The sequence below is a fragment of the Notamacropus eugenii genome, chromosome 4, assembly GCF_028372415.1.
Source record: "Notamacropus eugenii isolate mMacEug1 chromosome 4, mMacEug1.pri_v2, whole genome shotgun sequence".
In the NCBI taxonomy this organism is placed as follows: Eukaryota; Metazoa; Chordata; class Mammalia; order Diprotodontia; family Macropodidae; genus Notamacropus; species Notamacropus eugenii.
This window is the reverse complement of record NC_092875.1, coordinates 43763285-43787351: the sequence shown is the minus strand read 5'-3', so window position 1 is coordinate 43787351 and position 24067 is coordinate 43763285. Positions and strand designations below refer to the sequence as shown.

General features: G+C 40.0%; 1 protein-coding gene across 3 annotated transcripts in view; it reads right to left on the bottom strand.

Annotated features, from left to right (window-relative positions):
• Positions 1-23853, bottom strand: part of GLT1D1 (glycosyltransferase 1 domain containing 1) — a 108128-nt gene extending 84275 nt beyond the window's left edge. The window contains exons 1-2 of one of the 3 annotated variants that reach the window (XM_072600722.1): positions 23697-23853; positions 3654-3802 (exon numbers count right to left, since the gene is read on the bottom strand). In XM_072600722.1, the coding sequence (XP_072456823.1) occupies positions 3654-3802; positions 23697-23764 (217 nt within the window). In that variant the 5' untranslated portion in view covers positions 23765-23853. Of the gene's footprint in view, positions 1-3653; positions 3803-12751; positions 13084-23696 lie in introns of those variants that run through there. The other 2 variants (XM_072600720.1, XM_072600721.1) reach the window with 2 other exon arrangements.
• Positions 23854-24067: the final 214 nt, after the last annotated feature.

The following is a 24067-nucleotide window of genomic DNA, read 5'->3' as shown; positions in this document are numbered from 1 at the left end:
GGTCAAAATCTAGTCTTATGGTATAAATTTTAAAATAAGCAAGAGGAGCAAAAAATCATTTCTAAAAAGTCCCCATGCTCTGGATCCTGCTCCACCAAATACACATGTGTGTGTATGTTCTTGTGCGTTTGAATACACACTAGAGACCCAGAATTCTATGTGGGGTTAAACACACAGTTAAACATAAATACATACATAGTTATAGCTGCTTTTTATTTGTTCCAGGCTTTTTACATTTGTTTTGTTTTTAAATGTTTGTATTTGTATCTGAGAATATATTTCTATGCTAGAAACCTCAAATTCCCATATTTTGTTTTGTGGTTCCTCTTAGTTCAGGCCACCATCACCTCATTCCTGGGATACAAGCAGTAACTTCCTAGCTGGCCACCCTGCCGCAAGTCTCTCCCCACTCCAGTCCAAGTTTCATACACTCACTTACTCAGTAAACTCCAGTTGCTTCTGCTAGCTTTAAGATCAAATACAAAATCTGTTTGGCATTTAAACACCTTCACAACTGCTCCAATCTATGTCCCCAGCCTAATTATACATTATATGCCTGTACACACTCAATGGTTCAAATATGTCTTCATTCTGTTCCTCACACATGGTACTCCATATCTCCCTTATGCATTTGCATGGCTATCCTCCTTGCCTGGGAAGAATTCCATCTTCACTGTCATCATCATCATCCATAAGCATCTTTTAAATGCTTACAGTGTGCCAGAAAAGAAAGGCAAGATCAGGGTCCCACCCTCAAGAAGCTGACATTCAGAAGGATGGGACAATTTGCAAACAACTATGTACGGGCAAGATATAGTTTTGTTTGCACTGAAGTAGGGACAGACTTGGGGCAGGCAAACCATAATACAGACATGAGCCTGAATCGGGGTGGCTGCAGTATCAGGAGAGAAGGGACATATATGAGAGATACTATGAAAGTAGAAAACAGAGTTTACAGAATTTGGCAACTGATAGGATTGGGCTGAGGATGGTGTGTGAGCGAACGAGGAGTAGAGGGTGACCCCTAGATTGAAAGCCTGAAGGACTTGGGAGGAAGGTAGTGCCTTTGACAGTAATCAGGACATTTAGAAGGGGTGAAGGCTAGGAGGAAAGATAACAAGTTAACTTTTGAACATGTTGAAGATGTCAGTTTACCAGATATACAGTTTGAGAAGTTTGGAAGGCAGCTGGGATATGCAAGATCAGAAGTCAGTACATAGTAGATATATGATAAATGCTTATTGATTAACTGACTCACAACTACCTATGAGTTTATCAGGGCATGGTCTACTGGAAAAAACATTATTATCTGAGCCAAGAGATCTGGGATTGAGTCCTAACTCAGCCACTACTGTGTATTAGCACACCCACATACACACACCCACATACACACACTGGATCTCTAGTGCTTTATTACATAAATAGAGGTGGTATAACAAAACAGAAAACATCACTGGTGTACTACTCCATCACTAGTCATGTGACTGGGACAATCATTTACTCTCACCTGCAACCCTAGTTTCCTCATCAAACACAGGTCACACCTAATAAAGATAATGGTAGGTCCCATTTATATTGGACTTCAAGGTTTGCACAATGCTCTTTTCACAAAAGTTTCCATCAGGTACCGCAGGAATTGATGTCACCATTTTATAGATTTGGAAGGAGGAAATGATTTGCCCAGAGTTACAAGGCAACTAAAGTGATGGAGGCAGGAGATAAATCCAAATTATTATACTCCAATTCTTTCCATTAAGACTACATCCCACGTAGTTCACCATCAGCAAAACATATATATACGTATATATATATATACGTATATATATATTTTTTTTTAAATTCACCAAAGAGAAAAAGGTTGGAGTGAATAAAAGGCAAATAGGGCTAAAGCTCTCATGAGGTTTTCCAATTAATGACTTCTCATAAAAGCATAGGACCAAGCCTATCAAGCTGGAAGGTACCTTACAGGTCACTAAGCCAAACCTCTTAATTTTACATATAAAGAAACTGAGGCTTGGAGATGGGAGGTAATTTGCTCAAAGTCACAAAGGTTATCTCACTTGTTTTAGTCACTGTATTTGCTAGATGTGTTCCCATAATATTCTTTTGAAAGCATTTCTGAAGAGTGAGAAATATTTTTATACTTTCCACTTTGAGAATGGATTGAGGAATTTGGGTTTAGAATGTACACTAGCCTTGAAGTCAGACATCACCTCCCTAGGTCCATTTCTTCTTCTGCAACACTGAGGCGTTGCCACTTTAAAAGGTGGCTGCAAGGAAAATGCTTTGTAAATTATAAAGTGCTACATCGGAGGGCTGTTATTGTCATTCTCTTCATTTACAGAAAACTAGTAATGTAAGGGCTGAAGCAGGAGGACCTGGTATTGGAAGAGAAAAGAAGGGAAAAAGTGCACAGGACCTGGAGTCAGGAAGGTCTGAGTTAAACAACCCTCTTCAGATACTCAGCTGTGTGTCCCTGAGCAAGTCACTTAACCCCTATTTGCCTCAGTTCTCCATCTGTAAAAGCGGACACACTGGAGAAAGAAATGGCAAACCACTCCATCATCTTTGCCAAGAAAACACTATGGTGTCACAAAGACTTGGACTTATAAACTCAGCATACAACAACAATTATGTGCCAGGCATTTTACAATTATTATTGTCCCCTTTTACAGTTGAGGAAACTGAGGCAAGTTGAGGTTAAGTGACTTGTCCAGGGTCACACACCTAAACAAGTGTCTGAGGCTGGATCTGAACACAGGTCTTCCTGACTCCAAGCCCAGTATTCTATCCCTTGTGCCTATAAGAATTTGGATCGTATATGTCAAGGCTTCTCAAAATAACAACAACCTAATGATCAACATAATCTGAAGAAAAAATGTGAAAATATAGAAAAGCAAATGTATAACATTCTTATTATCAATGATGCATGAAATTTTACAGACCAGAAATGTTTTGCTCACAAAAATTTGTCTACTGTGCTGAATGTCATCGGTAAAATGACAGATTGTCTCCTAGAATTTCACTAACAAATGACAACCACTCACTTTTATTTCTTTCAGGTATAGTAAAAGAAAGTCGTTGTTAAACATAAAAAAATTTTAAAAATTTAAAAAACAAAAAGTTTCTCATCTTCTATTTCTCTCCAACTACTGTCTTATTAACCTTGCTTCCTACAACTGGCCTTGGAAACAGCACATCTATTGAAAGCATTCTGTAGAACTCTCTCAATATAATAGAAGTACTTCATTTTAAAATACACTGCAATTCTTCTCCTTATTTTACATGTTTACTTCATTATTTGCCTCTTTTTTTTGGAGTTTTAAACTTATAATAAAAAATTCTGTAAATTTGTAGGTACATATGCTTTGACATTATCTTCGAGTATATTAGTTATTAGAAGTCTACTATCCCTCCCACCTGTGTCTTTTGTCTAATAACCTTCCCCCCAAAGGCAAAAAACAAGAAAAACCATATTTATTAAAAAGAATAATGTGCTGTTCCCAACCCCCACCTCCAATCACACTTGTGGACCTGGAAAAACAGAATTCCATTTGGATGCATGTTTAATACCAATGATTCATTTGTCACTGGGTACAGATGAGCTGCTGTTGATTTCTCAAGGTTCTTACTATTAAACAGAAAGAGGTTACCTTGCAAAAGTCTGCCTCCTCTATACAGATGAAGGGCCAGGGCTGCCTCAAACTTCTCAGGGCCAATCAGGCCGGCTACTGCCGAGGAACTTTCAAAGTCAAGGGCATCTTTCAGAATACATGTGTGACCTACAGCTTCTAGATGATCCCTTCATCAAGAAAATGCCCAGAAAAGAAAAAGAGGCAGAAAACAAACATTAATATGCTACGAGCTAGCTGTTATGATTAATTCTTTAATCAAAATAGTTCTTCCTTAATAATTCTTGGTTCCTGAGCTGACCTTTTTGGGCAATTTGGCTTAACATAGATGTTGTCCCTGGGAAAGGCCAAATGGCTATGGCAAATGCCATTTTACCCCCACCCTTAGGCTGTCTGATATCTATGGCTGTTTCTTTGCTCCCCCTCTCCCCAGGGGCCAAGGATGACAGAGTCCAGCATTAGCTCTCTATGGGTTAGTGGCCACACAACACTCCACCATTTGTCACTATGACATTTGACACATAAATCTCCCATCTACTTTGTTGACTCCCTCCCACCCTTTAACTATGGAAGTTCACAGGCTCTTCTTTCTCCTTGTACCTTCTTCCTTTGGAGAGCTCATCAATTCTCGTGGTTGCAGGTATTACCTCTGTGCTGATTGTTACCAAATCTAAATCACTAGACCTGACCTTGTCCTAACCACTCCACCTTAGAAATCTCACCTGTTTGTATCTCGAAGTTAGTATCACCAAAAATGAAGTCTTCAACTTCCCCACCTCAAGGGAATTCCTTTATCACCCTTCTGTTAATAGCCCTTCCATTGGTCCTGTCAATCAGTCTTTACAAACCTTGGGGATGATTTGGATTATACTCTTTCTCCTTCACTCTCATATTCAGTCATTCTTCCTTACAAACGTTCTACAGTTACCCCCTTCCACATCATGGGGGTAGGAGCCCTCACAATCTGGAAAATCAGCTTAAATTTTTTGTGTTCTCCCTTCATATCAAAGAAATTGTAATTATTATGGTTTTAAAAGATAAAATAAGTTGATATACAATACTATACATATATTTTATGCATTTCTGAGTTTCTAAACTTTTTCTTTGTCATCTGCAGCTTCCACAAAATTCCCATTTAATTTCTTATGCCAATCCATGATATATCGAAACCATGATAGAGAAAATCGTGATGTGTAAGAGATAACTAAAAATGGTTTTATTCCCACTGTTACTGCCCTAGTTCAAGTCTTTGTGCTTATATTACTGTTGCTTATAATACTATTAATCATAATAATTAATATCAACAATAACACATTGTTGTGTTACAATTAATAGTCTCCTTTGGCTAGTCTCTCTTCTCTCCTACCCTATCCCATTCCCCTACCCTCTGCCAATTTATTATGCACAAAGTTGCCAATGAATCCATCCTAATGCACAATCCTGATCTTCTTAATCTCCTACCCAAAACTTTCAGAATTAAATTTTAACTCTCCAAGATGGCATTCCAAGTCTGTAATCTCACCTTATTTTTATCTATCCATCCTACAATTTTGTGATAGGTCTCAACTCTAAAAGTCCAGTTTCTTGACATGCATCTCCATGGATTGTCCAGGTTCTTCCCACTATGTGGAACAAATTCTCCCTTGTTTCAACCTAGCTACCCCCTAGCTAATTTTCAAAGCTCAATTTACTCCATAGTTTTGTAGTTATTGTTTTTCCAGCTCTTCTAGCTTATATTGATCTTTGCCTTCTTTGGATTACTATAGAATTCCAAGGTATTGTTCCCTAAAGAATTTAATCAAATGTTTTTGTCTATCTAATCATGGGTATATGTCTTGATTCTCAAAGAAATGGTAAGTTACCTGAAAACAGGATCCATGACTCCTGCTTCTCTGCCACTCCTCTATTCACCTAGCACTGAACAGGGCACAGTAAGCACTTACTACATGATGAAATGAAAGAGATGCCCTTGCACCATCATATCACACAGGACTCTCTTCTAATTTCCATATCATTCCTAAGTCCAGGCTCTAGAAACACAACTCTAGAGAATGTGTTAGAAGAAGGACTAAGAATGAAGCAAGATAATAAGAGAAATGGAAATCAAAATAAGCCTGGTTTCATCTCACCCTCTGCAAATTAACAAAGATGACAAAAGGTGGGAAATAGTCCATGTTGAAGGGTTATGGGAAGATAGGCACACTAGTACATTGTGGGTTGAGCAATCCGTCAGTATAACCATTTTGGAAAGCCATTTATATGCAAATAAAATGACTAAAGTGCCCATATCCTTTGGACCAGAGATTCCATTTGGAATTTGGGGTTACATTCCCAAGGAGGCTACAGAACTTAATAGAATCTATCAATTGGAAAATGGCTAAACAAATTGATATATGAAAGCAATGGAATATTACTGTGCTGTAAGAAATTTTGAATGCAAAGAATACAGAGAATAGTGGAAAGATCTATATGAACTGATGCAGAGTAAAGCAAGCAAAGTGAAGAAAGCAAGAAACACAATAACTGTAAGAGTGTAAATGGAAAGAATAAATATAACAAAATCAAAAGTGAATGTTGCAAAATTAAACAAGTATGACTTGAGAAAAGAGATATAAGAAGCTACTCCCAAGCCCCACTCCTTTGCATGGGTAGGAGGACCACAAGTGTTTCACATTGTACATATCTTCAGACTTGTTCAATGTCTTGATCAGTTATGCTGATTCTTCCTGTTGTTTTTGTTTTTTTATTCCTTTTTTCTTTCTTTTTTTCTTTTTTTATGGTCTTAAAAAATACCTTTTGTTGGGAGCAGAGACAAGATGGTGGAATAAAAGCAGGGACTTACTTGAGCTCTCCTCCAAACCCTGCCAAACAGCTGCCAAAAATGACTCTAGACAAATTCTGGACCTGCAAAACCCACAAAATGATGAAGTGACACAAACCTCCAGCCCAAAAGAGCCTGGAAGGTCAACAGCAAGCATCTATTGCACCAGGCTGGAAGCGGAGCACAATCCAGCATGGGCTGGGCCAGCACATATGGAGCCTAAAAAGGCCTCAGGAGGACTGAATCACTGGCAGCTGTGGTAGTTTCCAGACTTCTCAACCCCAGAACACCAAGGACAAATTGGAAGATCAGTGGAAAAACCTGCCCAACCTATGTGAAAGAGTAAAGTTGTCCAACCTCAGCCCCACTGCAGTGGAGGGGGTGGAGGAGCCCACAGTAGTAGCATCTGTTCTGGAGCTTTAGGCCCACAAATTGTGAGGGGATCAAGCAGTTGACAGTACACTCCCCACCCCAACCAAAAGCAAAGAACTACCCTAAAAAAGACCTCAAAAGTCAAGTAAATGGCTAGGGATGAGCAAAACCAGAAAAAGAATAAAACTGTAGAATCTTACTTTGGTGACAAGGAAGATCAAAGCATACAAAGAGAAGACAACAAAGTCAATGCTCCTACATCCAAAGCCTCCAAGAAAAATATGAATTGGTCTCAGGTCATGGAATAGCTCAAAAAGCATTTTGAAAATCAAGTAAGAGAAGTAGAGGAAAAATTGGGAAGAGAAATGAGAGTGATGAAAAAAAATCATGAAAAATGAGTCAATTGCTTGCTAAAGGGGACCCAAAAAAATGCTGAAGAACCTCAAAAACATTGACTAACCCAAAAGGAAAAAAGAACTCCAAAAAGTCAATGAGGAGAAGAATGCCTTGAAAAGCAGAATTGGCCAAATAGAAAAGGAAGTCCAAAAGCTCATTGAAGAAAATAAGTCCTTCAAAGTTAGAATGGAGCACATGGAAGCTAATGACTTTATGAAAAATTGAGAATTTATAAAACAAAACCAAAAGAATAAAAAAATAGAAGACAATGTAAAATATCTCATTGAAAACAAAAACTGACCTGGAAAATAGATTAAGGAAAGACAATTTAAAAATTATTGAACTACCTGAAAGTTATGATCAAAAAAAGAGCCTAGACATCATGTCCCAAGAAATTATCAAGGAAAATTGTCCTGATATTCTAGAACTAGAGGGTAAAATGGATATTGAAAGAATCCATTGATAGCCTCCTGAAAGAGATCCCAAAAGGAAAACTCCTAGGAATATTGTAGCCAAATTCCAGAGTTCCCAGGTCAAAGAGAAAATACTGGAGCAGCCAGAAAGAAACAATTCAAGTACTGTGGAAGCACAATCAAAATAACACAAGACCTAGCAGCTTCTACATTAAGGGATCAGAGAGCTTGGAATATGATATCCCAGATGTCAAAGGAGCTAGGATTAAAACCAATAATCACCTACCCATCAAAACTGACTATAATATGCAAGGGGGAAAAAATGGAACTTCAATGAAATAGAGGACTTTCAAGCATTCATGATGAAAAAACAGAGCTGAATAGAAAATCTAAGTTTCAAATACAAGAATCAAGAGAAGCATGAAAAGGTAAACAGGAAAAGAGAAATTATAAGGGACTTAATAAAGTTGAACTGTTTACATTCCTACATAGAAAGATAACATTTGTAACCCTTGAGAGTTTTCTCAGTATTAGGGTAGTTGGAGGGATTATATATATATATAGACTGAGAACACAGGGTGAGTTGAATATGAAGGGATGATACCTAAAAAAATAAAATTGAGGGGTGAGAGGAATATACTGGGAGAGGGAAAAAAGGGAGAAATAGAATAGGGTAAATCATCTCTCACATAAAAGAGGCAAGAAAAAGCTTTTATAATGAAAGGGAAGGGGCAGGGGGTTTAGTAGGAAAGAGTGAACCTTACTCTCATCTATTTGGCTGTTTGGCTTAAGCAGAGAATGACATGCACACTCAATTGGGTATGAAAATCTATCTTACCCTACAGGAAAATGGGAGGGAAAGAGATAAGCGGAAGAGGGAGAGTAGAGATGGGGTGTAGGAGGATGATAGAAGGGAGGACAAGTGGGAGGAGGGGGTAATTAGAAGTAAACACTTCTGAGGAGGGAAAGGGTCAAAAGAGATAATAGAATAAATGGGGGAGCAGGATAGAATGAAGGGAAATATAAAAGTTGGAAAGTGCCACGTCATTTTAGAAAGAAATTAGAAGGGTTATCCTATTCAAACTTTCTTCCTCTGATCACCATTTTTCTTGTTCTATTTCCTATTTTCCAGTGTGCTGACAACTATTCCTTTGTCATTTCACCTTTGTATTTTGGGTAACTCTCTAAGCTAAGTTTCCAAGAAAGTAGTGACTTGCATTGCTGAAGACACTTTTTTTTTACCAGGGAGTTCTCTTTTCCAAGAAGCTATTAGCAACAACTTTTTATCATGATACCTGACAAATGAAAGAGAAAGGCTTTTGTGATTCTAATTTTATTTCTCCATTGCTGGATAATTTTGGACATGATTGGTCTTCAATTTCTGATTGATCAGCAGTCAGCAGTGGCTCATTCCATGTACAGATGCTCTGTCCGTACTCTTTCTGTCAACCAATAAATAGGCCTATAAATATGCTGAAATTCACAAGGGATGATCCTATTTATAGGAAATTTGCTTAAAGCTGCAAAATCTTTCAGGGATGCAAATAATCACTCCTGCAGTATCTGCTTACTCAGCTCCCTAATTCTGGATGTTGTGCTGTCCTCAAGTATTGATATTCTCTATTACATGGCCTTTCCATATGAATAAAACCTTTTAAGACATAATTTAGATATTCAATTCAAGAAGCAGCAGAGTATAATGTACAGAGTACAATGGCTAGAGATGTGAACCAGGAGTCAGAAATACCTGCTTTCCAATCATGCTTCAGGCCCTTCCTAGCTATGTGACCCTGTGCTAGTCACTAACCTATCAGGGTCTCAGTTTCTTCAACTGCAGAATGGATGGATGAATGGAAAGATAGATAAGCAGACAGACAGATGGATGGAGGGATAGATAAAATAGAATGAAAGATACATACATATGCAGGTAGATGATATATAGATAGATTGATATCTATATATATACATAGAGAGAGACAGACAGACAGACAGACAAAAAGACAAATGGACAAAGATAAATACAGGTGGATGGACAGATGAATAGACAGAGAGATAAGGATAGATACACAGATGATAGAGACAGACAGACCTTAGGAGATAAAGAAGCTTCTCTAAATTCATTAACCAGTATAACCTAGTTTCCAAACTTATCAAGGAAATAAAAATATTGGCGGAGGGGTCTTCTAAATTCCTTCTTATGTTCTAACCTTTCCAATAATTTCTGACTATTTGTTGTCAAACCAACAAAGTCTAACAGTTGACTTCTTTGGGTCTTTCAAATCTAAAATGCTTTATATTTTTAAAATACTAATTAATACTCATTAATGTCTTTCTTCTGTGGGGAGGCAGAACAAAAGGTTGCCATCTTCTTAAGCAACTAGCTCTTCAGATGAGCAGTTAGGTGGAACAGTGGATCAGGAAAACTCAGCTTCATAAGTTCAAAATCTGGCCTCAGACATTTCCTAGGGGTAAATGACCTTGGGCAAGTCACTAGACCCTATCTGTCTCAGCCTCCTCATCTGTAAAGTAAGTTGGAAAAGGAAATTGCAAACCACTCCAATATTCTTGTCAAGAAAATGCCAACTGGGGTCATAAAGAGTTGGACAGGACAGCAAAGCTCTTCAAATAAACTGTGCTCCAAAGGATGTTATCACGTATGGGTAACACTGGGTAATCCCAACAGGAGCGACTCTCCCTATGTGTGGGTGGAGACTAGAAAAGGGAGAGAGGCTAAGAATACAATGAGTCAGTGTTCCAAGTTTTTATTGCTGCATCACAATTGCCCAGCAGATGCTTAGTATGAAGTAGGGACTTAAATATCTCTTGCATGAATACAGGTATTTCCTTGGCCCTCAAAGAACTGACTACCCCAAGGTCGCACAAGGTGAGTTAATGGAAGAACCGTAAGTAGACGAACTTGTGCCCCCAAATCCAAATCCAGTGCTCCTACAAGTAGCATATTTGTATACTGTATCATTAATTTCACATTTCCAACAAGACAAATCAGTGTCACTCTCGGAACCTGGTTCTAAATAAGGAGAAAACTGAAGCTGACTGTTTTCTCTAACCATAAAAAACAAAAAATGCAAATTTTTTCCCTTTCCATTTTAACAACCTCAAATCTTCTCTCACTCGTCTCCCCAAAGTATTCCTATGCTGATATCACCATTCATTATCTCTTTTATGTGAGAGCCAAGTAAAAGGCACATGCACCCCAAAGCTTTTAGTGTTCATTTATGGAGATTTATTGTTTGTTGTATTATTTGTTCCATCAATTCTCCTTCAGAAATGCTCTGATTATTTTTCAATACTTAATATTTTTTTTGAAAAATGAGCTTGCATTTCCCTTTAGATTTAAATGCAGCTACTGTTTCTTCTGGGGGAATCAAAGGCACAGTGACTGTCTAGCTATTTTATTCCTCTCAAGAAATACAGAGACAAAATTTCATCACCACCATCACCCCTCCAACAATTTTTTATTGTCTTTTCTTTCTTTCTAAATGGTTGGTAATAGTGAGATCGTTAAGCATAACATTACTATGAAACTAATTTGGTTCCCCAAAAAGAATGAAATATTGGGGGATGGTCTTCTACTTTTCAACAATTTCTGACCATGATTTCTTTGGGTCTGTTAAACCTAAAATACTTCACATTTTAAAAATACCTATTAAAGTCTGTTTTCTATGGGGAAGCAGGACAAAAGGTTACCATCTCCTGCATTCGAATGATCTTTCTTCTCCAAACTAACTGCAAGCATGGTGGCCTTGTCTCCCAACATTGTACTCACCTTCCCTTCAGCAAAATCTCCTAAAAATCCTTCATCTTTTTCTCATTTTCCAATACTTTAATCACAGTTCTAAAAACTTCAGGCTGGAAGGGAGCTTACAAATGGTCAACACTAGCCCCTAGCTTCTGGTACCAGATCCAGCAATGGGCTGTTGTACAAGGATGGTCTAATTAGCCATCAAGCTAAACGAGAGAGGGGCATCCCCAAGATGGCCAGAAAAGTCTGAATTTTGTAGCCACGGCCTAGCTTGAAGACCATCTAATAAACTGAAAATGGGTTATGTGATCTGGTATTGCAAAAGAGAATCCTCAAAGATGAAAACACAAGTCTTTTAAGTACCTCCCCTACTATGGCCTAGTATCCAGGACTATATATCATGGGGACTGAGTAAATGCTCACTGAATGAATAAGTGAACCTGATGGGGTGATGGGACCTGGACTCCTAAAGGAAAAGACCTTGTCTCTGAAAGCAACCCCATCCCTGAATTTTCCCATACATTTCAGTAGCCCAGATCACTGGTGCCTATGCCCAAGGCATCTGGCCCACCCCAGATCACTTAATTAGCTTACTAATTACAGTCCTTTCCCTGCCTCTCTGGACTCACCCCTGACTACTTAATATTTCTTTCACTATGCCACCTGGTCCTTCGCAAACTGTTTAAGCACTCCTTAATCCCATCCAGATCCTTTATTAGTATTATATTACCATTATATCATCTTCATCATTATTATTATTAGCTTACAAGTCACCAACATGGTAATGAATCCTTCCCTAAATCTTCTATGAACTCCTGCTGAGCTCAAACAATGTTTAATGAGCAACAGATGGCTGTGTACTGTTAAATGTTTATAACAACTGGGCTGTCCCAGAAAAAAAATGCATGCATACTTATAAATTCAATCTGAATTACTAATACTTTATGTCTAGACAATCAACAAAGCAAAAAAATTAAGCCAGAATTTTTTGCAACTACTTCAAAATTAGATCTCTGAGACATGAATTCTCACACTGAAAGTGTAGCAGTTGGCTCTTGTAAGCAGGTTAGAGTTGATTCCAGAATACCCCTTCAGTGGGCATGGATTTTAGGAGTGTTTACCCCAAATAACTAAGTCATTGAAAATTATAGGTGGGGGGAAAAAACATCAAATCCACTGTGAGAAAACAAGCACATTAATTTACTGGTGAAATGATTCAAAAGTTTTGAAAAACAATTTTGAAATAAGGGGAAATAGTTACTAAAAACTATCATACTCTTTGACCCTGCAATTCTGCGAGGTTCAGGTTTATTACCCAAGAGGTCAATAACAAACAGAAGAGCCAAATACTTACCACAGTATTGATGTCATTCCTTTTTGTTAACAAACAGAACATAGCAGCACATAATCTTTAACTACTGGGGTAAAGACTCACTACAAAAACTACTGAGAAAACTAGAAAGCATCAGACAAAAATGAGGTATAGACCAACATCTCACACCAAATACCCAGATAAAAGGATACTTATTGATGAGGTTCAGACACTGGGAACTTCCTTGAATTCCCCTTGAATCTTCCCACTTAATCTGGCCTTTCACACTCAAATCTGTTACCCTTAGCCTAGCCTAGCCCTCCATAGTCTGTTGCCTCTCAATTGCCCCACTGTCTTCCCACCAAACCCACCATTATCTGATACCTCCCAATTGCCTCCAGCTGTTTCCCATTCTTCCTAACATTACTAGTTACCCAGTCTCATCAAGATCCTCCTTAGACCCTCCTCCCAGACTACTAGACTACTTCTAGATCTTTGTCAAGGTCTTTTTGTACATAACTTCCATCTGGCCTCCATGAAGGCACTCAGATTCAATCCAGCTTTGACTCTATCTGAGATTCTATCTGGCCCACTTGTCAATACAAGTGTCACAAATGGCAAGGCTCCTTAAAAGCCAACCCAGTATGGCGAACCCTTAATAAGCTTTGTTTTACTTTGGCTGGAAGAAGTCTGCTTGGTTGTTGTCCTTTCTCAAAGAGGACCAAAATGGCATCACTATGCTAGTCAAGTTTTGATGTGTCCAACGGTGGCAGATCAGACCAATACGCGCTCGGAACGCTCTATCACAGGTCGACCACAAATAGTCTGTGTGAACATACTGTAGGATAGTCAAAGGAAGTTCTCTTTTGCTGAACTTCACACAAAGCAGGTCTCCCCTCCTGTAACTACATCTGCTATTGCCTTCCCTCTCAGGCAGCTTCTTAGTTACACTATGTGTACAGACTTTCACTGTCTCCCTTACTATAATGTGAACTTCTTGGGGGCAAGTACTGCGCTTTTTTTTTGCTTTTTGCCCTTGTGTCTCCAGCACATTGCACAGTCACTTTTATTCAGTCCTGTCAGACTCTTCATGACCCTCATTTGGGGTTTTCTTGGCAAAGATTTGCCATCTCCTTCTCCAGCTCATTTTACAGATGAGGAAAATGAGGCAAACAGGGTTAAGCAACTTGCCTAGGGTCACACAGCTAGTGTCTGAGGCTGGATTTGACCGCATGAAGATGAGTCTTTCTGGCCTAGCACTGTTATCTCCTGTGCCACCTAGTCCCCTATTTAGCACAGTACCTGGCACACAGTAAGCACTTAGTAAATCTTTGCTGATATGACTTGACTTGTTGATTGATTTATAGATATAGTCCTTCCACCTCTATGCCTTTACTTGGGTGACAGCATAATGCTTAAAATATACCTTGACTGTGAAATATGGAATCCCTAGTTTATTTCCAATATTTCCAAGTATAGAAGCAAAACTCCTCTACCCCACCCATCTCTCTCTCTTTCTAACTATCAATTGTAGAACAATGTCCTACTCTCCACTTTCCAAATCCGGTACAGAAACGGCTCCTCCCTTAAAGTATTAGGGTGTGGACAAGGGCCAGGTGGGGCATGACTGATCCATTCAAAGGGATTAGAGAAATGAACAACCTAAGGGAGGCACCCAGTTCCCTCATTTCCAGGAAGGAATTAGGGTATTGATCACAGAGTTAGTCTCTAGTTCATCAGTGACCATTTCTGAGAGAGCCTTTGAGGTGAGAGACCAAAGAACTTTTGCTATTGAGTCTTGTGACCTCGTTTGGTGTTTTCTTGGCAAAGATACTGGATTGGTTTGCCATTTCCTTCTCCAGCTCATTTTAAAGATCAGGAAACTGAAGCAAACAGGGCGAAGTAACTTGCCCAGTGCCACATAGGTATTAGCCTAAGACCACATTTGAACTCAGGTCCTTCTGACTCCAGGGCCAAGGCTCTTATTTAAGGAACAAACTAACTGCCCAGGACAAAGATTCTCCAGAATTTTCCTGAAAGATTAAGTAATTACTATTTTATAAAATGTAGTAGTAGGTTAACTCTAAACTCTGTAAATATACTGTTTTTACTAATTATTATTTTTTATTTAATTAATAATGATTACATAATAATTAAAATTAATTATTAATTATTTAAAAATTACACAGTTCAAGATTTCCTTGTTCAGTTTTCTAGCATTACAGAAAATTGAGACTGCTGGATGTATAGTCTGGGAACCCCAAATTCAAATCCTCCCATAAATATCTGTTTACTAGTCTTATAACTCTGGATAAGTCAGTTAACTTCTCAGCTTCAGTTTCCTCATTTATAAAATGTGTATAATAATAATACCTAGTTCACGGATTTGTGGTGAAATACAATTGAAATAAGTGTTTTTACAAACCTTATCAAAAGTCTGCTTGTCCTTCATGCCATCAGAGAAATAATGACATGACTTGCACTTGACTTTGTTTTGAGTGAGGGAGGGCTGTGCAGGTCACCAGCCTCACTTCTCCTCCAGAGCCATCTGAATCCAGTGACCAGAAATTCATCAGGATGACCGGAGATGAGGCAATTGGGGTTAAGTGACTTGCCGAAGGTCACACAGCTAGTGAGTGTCAAGTGTCTGAGCTGAGATTTGAACTCAGGTCCTTCTGTGAATGCTGACTGTCATTATCATGATTATTCTTAGAAATGTTAAGAGTTAGGTTCCCATAATGAATCCCCCTGAAATGGGAAATTATTGAAATTAGCACTGCATAGTTCCATCTAGCTAGAACAAATTACCATATTTTCCATACATTACAACTTTTTCAAATAATCTGATTTTGAATGCTGACCCCTTCAGATGATTCATGATTCTCACTAATGGGGCATAGCAGAGTCCAAAAGAACTCAGGATCAAGAGCATATCGAGCATATCAGAGGGCAAGAGGGATGTCTGACCAGTTCAGACATCTTTCTCTGTCTCAGGCAGAACAATGCTCAAATGTAGATTAGCATTAATTAATTAAAACGCTGTTTCCAACAGGTTTGTGCTTAAAATGCAGAATGCTGATATTTTGTTCTTCACCAAAAACTTGGGGTATCTCCTGATTATTTCAGAAGCTGATGCTTTCACCCAAAAGTTTTGTTGTTGTTCAGGCATGTTCATCACCTTATTCAGAGTTTTCTTAGCAAAGACATTAAAGTAGTTTGACATTTCATTTTCAAGTTCATTTCATAGCTGATGAAACTGATGCAAACAGGGTGAAGTGACTTGCCCAGAGTCACACAAGCCAGTAAGTATCTGAGGCTGGATATGAACTCACATCTTTCTGACTCCAGGTCTCGTGCTATATCGGCTGAGCCACCTAGCTGCCACTTTAGGATCATGGATTTAAAGTTGGAAGGAACCTTACTGATCATTTAATCAAACTCCTTCATTTTTCATGGTCATTTGCCAGCACATTTCAGAAGACAGATGACCCTGGAGTTTTTTTTTCCTCTGAGATTCTATGTTTCTATGTTTCCAGGCTTTTTTGAAATCTTGATTAGTTTTGCCAAATTGATTATTGTTTTTTATTTAAATTCTGCCACAGAAGAGATTGTTCTCTAGCAGCAGGAATGAAGATATGTCAGGAAATATATTATTTGTTATTGTTGTTCATTTCAGTTGAGTCCAACTCTTCATCACCCCATTTGGGTTTTTCTTGGCAAAGATACTGGAGTGGTTTGCCATGTCCTTCTCCACAGCTCATCTTACAGATAAGGAAACTGAGGCAAATTGGGATAAATGACTTGTCCAGAGTCATACAGCTAATAAGTCTCTGCAGCTAGATTTGAACTTAGGAAGATGAGTCTTCCTGATTCCAGACTTAGCACACCACCTACTGTACCACTTAGCACCCTTTACCCAAAAGTTACCTTGTATATATTTTGCATATATTTATACATACACACACACATTTTTCTCCCAGATAGAAAAGAAGCTCCTTGAGGTCAGGAGTGGTTTCATGTTTGCCTTTAGATTCCCAGTATCTAGCACTGTGGCTGCTATATGAGAGCAGAGGATCACACATTTAGGACCCTTAGGGGTCATCTCCTCCACCACTCTCATTTCACAGATAAGGATACAGGCTCACAGAAAAGTGAAGCAACCTGCCCATGATCCTATAGGTAGCTAGAAAGTTGGCAGAAGCAGTCCTCGACCCCAAGTCTTCCTGAGCTCAAGTCCAGCCCTCTACCCACTAGACCATGCCACCTCTCCCCAGAGCAGGTGACTATTAAATGTTTTTCTTCACTGATCTCTGACATTCAACAATTCCCAGTGGTGTGCCCAATGACAAAGAAATAGTTAGGTCACCAAATCAATATTAGGTCTTAGCTTTCTGATTCTTAATGCCTGGGGTCTTTCCACTATAACATCTTACCTCACAAGGATGTTACAATAAGCAAATGATATATTCCAAATTAAACTTGCTACTATTTTCACAATCTTTAGATTATATTGTAAATGTTTACTTCAGATGGATGCACTTGACATGTTCACAAAATGTTTTTGTTGTTGTTGGATAGAATTTTCCTTTCTAAAAGAGGTCATGATCGTCTCCAACACAAAAAGATAAAAATAATTTTAAGAGATTTTAAAGATGGATTTGATAACGATTAAATATTTTAATCTAAAGCCGAGCACTAATATTAAGGAAATAATATCATTTAACTGCACTGGGGACTTTTAATAGTAATGATAATGCCCTATATCTGCATACTGCCAAAGAGGTCCATAACCCCCAAAAAATGCTTAAGTACTCCTGTTTCTCTCTCTCTCTCTCTCTCTCTCTCTCTCTCTCTCTCTCTCTCTCTCTCTCTCTCTCTCTCTCTCTTTCTTTCTCTGTGTGTGTGTGTGTGTGTGTGTGTGTGTCTTAGGTCCTTTTTAACTTATGTCCAACTCTTTGTGACCTCATTTGGGATTTTCTTGGTAAATATAATTGAGTGGTTTGCCATTTCCTTCTCTGGCCTATTTTACAGATGAAAAACCTGAGGCAAACAGGATGAGGTGAGAAGCCAAAGAACTTCTGTTGTTGAATTGTACTGGCTCTTGTGACCACATTTGGGTTTTTCTTGGCAAAAATACTAGACTGGTTTGCCACTGTCTTCTCCAGCTTATTTTGTGGATGAGGAAACTGAGGCAAAAAGAGTTGTGACTTGCGCAGGGTCACACAGCTAAATGTCTGAGGCTGGATTTGAACTCAGGAAGATGAGGCTTCCTAACTCCATGCGTATAATGCAAAATATGTGTTGTCAGTATTATTTATAAACCAACTTTATTTACATCAAATCTTACCTGTAACTTTGAATGCACACAAACTTACCCTAAGAACTTGAGCAAGTACTATTACCTCCTATATAACATGGAGATTCACTTTCTAAGGTCTGGCTTATAACCTCATCATTCAACCAAAACTGCTCTTCCCAAATTTCCCAGTGGTCTTTTTAATAAACAAACCAATTTTTTTCTTTTCTCAATCCTCATCCTTCCTGACTTCTCTGCAGCTTTAGACACTGTAGATCTCCCTCCTTTCCTTGAAACCCTTCTCTCTAAGTCACAAGTAGAGAACCTGTCTGTGTCCTACAGGCCACTTGTGATCCCCTAGGTACTTAAGTGTGGCCCTTTGACTGAGCTGGATTTGGACAAAGGGCCACACTTGAGGACCTAGAGGGTTATGTGTGACTTAGAGGCATCAAGTTTCCCAACCCTGCTCTAGATTTTCAGGACTCTCCTCTCTCCTGGTTCCCCTCCTACCTCTCTGACCATTCCTTTGGGTCTCCTTTGCTGGATCTTCATCCAGGTCATCTCCACTAACCATGAGAGCCCCACAGGGCTCTGTCGTAAATCCCTAATCCTTCTTCTATATTTCACCTGGGCATCTAATTAACACCCCCACTCCCATTCCTGAATTCAATTATCATCTTTATGTTCATGATTCTCAAATCTATTTATCTAGCCCTGATTTCTCTTTTCACCTCCATTCTTGCATCTTCAACTGTCTAACAGACATCTCAAACCATATGTCCTGTGAAATCTTAAACAGAAAAGATCCAAAATTGAATTCCTTATCTTTCTCCTAAACCTTCCCACCTCCAAACTTCCTTGTTACCATCAAAGTTACCACTAGTCTCCCCAGACCCCTCAGGCTTGCAACCTAGTTGTCATACAAATTTCTCACATACCCCCATATTTAATTTATTGCCAAGAGCTATTGATTTTACCTTCATAACAATGGGGTGCTTGTGCTTAGACTCCAGTTCCAAGATCACATTTCTCCCTGGCCTCAAAACACTATCCCTGACAGTTATCTCCCCAGCCCAAGAACACTATGCCTAGCAATAACTCATGAGTCGACCCCAGTAAGACAAACTACCTTTCCCCACAATTTCTCATGAGTAGGCCCCAGTAAAACAAACTATTTTCCCCATCACAAAAACAAGCTGACCCCTGAAGAAATCTCTTGTAAAAACAGGACTATCTTATAACCACCGAATTATTGTGTATTGATTCCCAAAGTTTTATTCAATCCAGTGATCAAACTATAGACATCAACTCTCAAAGCTATCTTGCTACAGACATAACAGACCAAATATACACCCCTGAGAAACCCCTTTCTCTAGTTTCCAATAGTGAATGACTCCTATGACCAAGGCTGTAAGCTAGCACCTGATTAGCATATCTTCCAAATAATCCACTACTTTTCCAATATAAGCTTTTAGCATCCTTCCTATAAAGTGGCAAGTTCCCTAAGGAGCTCTGCCCACCAAACTGGTGTTATAATAAATCTTTGCCAGCTTGACCTCAAGAATACATGACTCCGTGAATTCATTCCAGATGACCCTCTCCTGTACTTCAGTCCTTGAGGAGTCTCTGAACCCTTTAAACTGAAACAATAATATCTCTCAAACACATCCTCTTCTCTAACCTGAAACTGCCACCACCATGGGGCAGGTCTTCACCATTTTATTCTTGGATCATTGCCAATGGCCTGCTGGTTAGTTAGTCTGCCACAAGTATGTCCCCATTCCAATCCACCTTCCATTCAGCTGTCAGAGTGATTTTCCAAAAGCATTGATCTGACCAGGTGACCCTATCCCCCTTACAAACATCTGTGGCTCCCTATCATGTCTAGGATAAAATAAAAAATCTTGTATTTGACATTCAAAGCCTTTGATTAAACTGCCGCCACCACCTTTTCAGCCTTCTTACACTTTACACCCCACCATGAACTCTGAAATCCCATGACACTGCCCTCCTGGCTGTTCCCCAGACAAGAGCCACCATCTCTGAGCATTTTTACTGGCTATCCTCCATACCTGGAATGTTCTCCCTCTTCACATGTACCTTCTGACTTCTCCAGCTTCCTTCAAATTCCAGCTAAAATACCACCTTGCACAGGAAGCCTTTCCCCATTGCTCTCCACTCTAGTTCCTTCGTTAATTCTAATTCATCTCCTCGGTCTGGTTTGTTGGTTGCATGTTGATTCCCTGTTATTATACTCCCTAAGAGCAGGGCTCTCATTACCTTTCTCATTTACCAGCACAATTCCTGGCATATAGTAGACACTTAAGAATGTTTATTGACAGGCCCACTGACCTCTATTAGAGGTCATTAGATGACCTCTAATAGAAATCATTACATGATCTCTAATCACTCCTTCAATTCTAGAAACTAAGATCTGTGGCAATGAGGTAGGGTGGAGACAAGGCTAGATTGGGGCTCAGAAAGACCTGCATTGGAATCCTGTCTCAGAAAATGACTAGCTATGTGACTGACCCTGGATAAATCACTCACCTCTACAACATTCCACCATCTATGTAGTTTTCACATCGATAAAATGAAGAGTTGGACTCAGCAACTCCTAAGGTCCCTTACAGCTCACACTCAATGATCCCATGATGATTGTTGCTATTGTTAGACTTGGACAACAAAATACAAGGCAAATTACTTCCCTCTATGGACCTTTCCTTATGGGGTTATTCTGAGGGACAAACAAATTGATCTGAATGTTTTCTAAAATGAAAGCACTGGCCTAGAAGTCTCTAGGGTACTTTCTAGTCCTAAATCCCAAAGATATTTGAACTGAGATCTTAGGAAAAAGTTCCTTGAAGGTCTGTTGTGCTATTTTTCAGTCATATCAGACTCTTCATGACTGTATTTGGGGTTTTCTTGGCAAAGATACTGTGATGGTTTGCTATTTTATTCTCCAGCTCATTTGATAGATAAGGAAACTGAGACAAACAGGGTTAAGGGACTTTCCCAGGGTCCCACACAACTAGTAAGTGCCTGAAATCACATTTGAACTCAGGTCTTCCTGACTTACTGACCCAGCACTCTATCCACTGTGCCACCCAACTGCCCACTATTCCTATGACCATGGGCAATTAATTACCTTCCCCTCTATGACTGGCCCTCAATTTTTTCATCTATAAAATCAGGCAGCTGGGCTAAACAGTTTCCAAAGTCCCTTCTTGCGCTAAGTCTATGATCTTACAATTGTTTTCCTTGTAAGATGTTACAAGGGTAAGAGGTGGAAGGGGAAGGCAGGCACATTAATGGGAGGTGGGGGCTGAAATTACTTTCTATATGTAACTCTATACAAGATTTGTCACCATAAAATGTCAGCTCTTTGCTGGGTAGAATGTAGTATTTGGAAAAAAGGTCTGGGTTCAAATCCCAAACACCCTACTTACTACCTATGTGACCCTGAACAAGTCACTTCTCTCTGGGTCTCAGTTTCATCAATAAAATGGGAAGGTTGCACTTCTAAGGTCCCTCTCAGCTCTAAATCTATGGCTTCATGAGCCTCTCTATACACACCCTGCCTCCAAAGGGAGGTCCTGGAGTACATGCCTAGCCTTATGGTAGTAACCATTTCTTTGTTTTTGTCTTTGTATCACCAGGCACAGTGCCTGATACACAGTGGTGCCTATATTACTAGAACAGGAGAGAGGAAAAAATACATAGATATAGATATAAATACAATATATATAATTTTTTAAAAAACACAGTATCAAAAATAAAAGGAAAATTCAACAGAAGATACAGACCGGTAACAGCAATGCTATTACTACAGTTTACAATATAGTATACGCTTTTTAAAAATTTTTATGGAACAGAGATTCTCATGTTCTTGTAGAAAAAGTCATTCATACATTAAATGCATTGAATTATTAATTATTATAAGTTAATTAATTTTTAAGATTGGTCCTTCTGGAATCCATCAGGTTCACTTGATCAATCAACAAACATTTCTTAAGAACTACATTTGCAAAGAACAATGCCCTGTCCACACAGAGCTTACTTTTTTTAAAATGTACATTTTCTTGCTGTTGTTCAGACATTTGAGTCGAGTCTGATTCTCCATGACCCAATTTTGAGTATTGGCAAAGATAATGGAGTGGTTTGCCATTTCCTTTTCCAGCTCATTTGACAGATCAGGAAACTGAGGCAAACAGAGTTAAGTGACTTGGCCAGGGTCCCACGGTAAGGATGGATTTGGACTCAAGGAAGATGAGTCTTCCCAGCCCAGTACTCTATCCACAGCATCACCTGGGGGGAAGCGAGAGACAGAGATCCTCTTCCAAAGCTGGTAGGGCACCTTCTCTGGTACATATTGTCTTGTAAAGCTGCCTAGACTTAGCACTGAGAGATGTAAGTACATGTCCCGAGTCACACGGAACTTGACAGAACCATAAGTCAGTTCTTCCTGATTTCCTAGCTGACTCTTTATATATCAGTCTCTTTTTCTTGATGAATTAATGTGGAATTCACTCAAATTAAGAGTGTGTTAATGAAGAGGTGGAGAAGATGTAGTAGTGGGGAAAGAAGCATGATAAAGGGAGGGAGGGCATTTTAGTGTGATGAAGAGGTGAGAGGGTATATTAATAGGAGAGGGCTGAAAGTACATTAATGGGAGGAGGAGGCACCCTAAGGAAAGAGAGGGAGAAAATAAGGCACATTAACAGGTTGGGTAGAGGATGCATTATTGGAGGAAGGAAGGTGCATTAATAGGGAGAAGGAATATTAATGGAAGGAAGGTCATATTAGTAGAAGAGGACATTAATGGCAGCAGGGGAGAATGTACATCATTGGGAAGAGAGATATTATTGTAGGGGGGGTCTTATTGGGAAGAGGGCATATTAATGGGAGGAAAGGCATATTGATAAGGGAGGACAAGAAGGCACACACATCAGGTACACTATTGAAGAAGGAAGGGCATATTATTAGGGGGCATGTTAATGGAAGGAGGGCATAAAGTACATTAAATGCAATGGGGAAAGGCCATAAGGTGAGAGAGCACATCGATGGGAGAAGAGCAGTAAGGTATACTAATGGAAAGGGAAAAGTACATTTTTGGAAGAAGGTGAATTAATAGGAGGAAGACACATCAAAGGCAAAAGGGCATAAGGCGCATTAATGAACAGAAGGGTGCATTTTGGGAAAGTGAAGGGGTACATTCATGAGAAAACCATGAGACAACGGGAGACGGGGGCATTACTGGAGGAAAAGAGTGCCTTCATTAATGGCGAGGAGGCACATCCATGGGCAGGGGGAAGGTGCATTATTGGAGGAAAAGAGTGCCTTCATTAATGGGGAGGAAGACACATCCATGAGCCGGGGAAGGTGTATTAATGAGGAGAAAGCATATAAATGGGAGTAAGGAGAGGCAGAAGGCAGAGCGCATTTTGGCAGGGGGTTTAATGGGAGAAAGGGTACATGAGGGAGCGGGACTGGCTCCTCAATGGCAGGAAAGCACAAGGCACATTAATGGGCTGGGGTCCCCAGTGGGGCTCCAGGGGCCCTCCCAAGCTGGGCCAGTTAGGAGCTGGGCCTCCTGGGCCCTGGGCACTGGGGCCGAACTGAACCCGGCTGCGCATCCTCCTCCTCGTCTTCCTCCTCCCCCCTCCGGCCCCCGTGCCTCCCCGCACGTACCGGATCCGCGCGGCCGTCACAGCGTTGCCGGTGTGCGCTCGCAGCACGGCCAGGAAGAGTATCCGCATGGTGCCGGCCAGGCACACAAGGAACCCTGGCCATGGACCCGCCTGGCCCAGGCTCCGGCTCCCAGCGCCGCCCCCGGCCCCAGCCCCGCCTCTAGCCAGGCCCCGCCCCCGCCCCTAGATAAGCCCCTCACCCAGCCTGCTTGGACCCCTCATGTTGCTAGGAGACAGTGCGCGCGGTGGGACCTAGGACAGTGCGCGATCCTTCCCTGGGTCTACCTCTGGTCTGCGCGAGCCCCTCCATCCGCGGGCGCGGCCGCTACCATCGGGGAGGTGGGGAGGAGAGGCTAAGGGAGGTGAACCGAG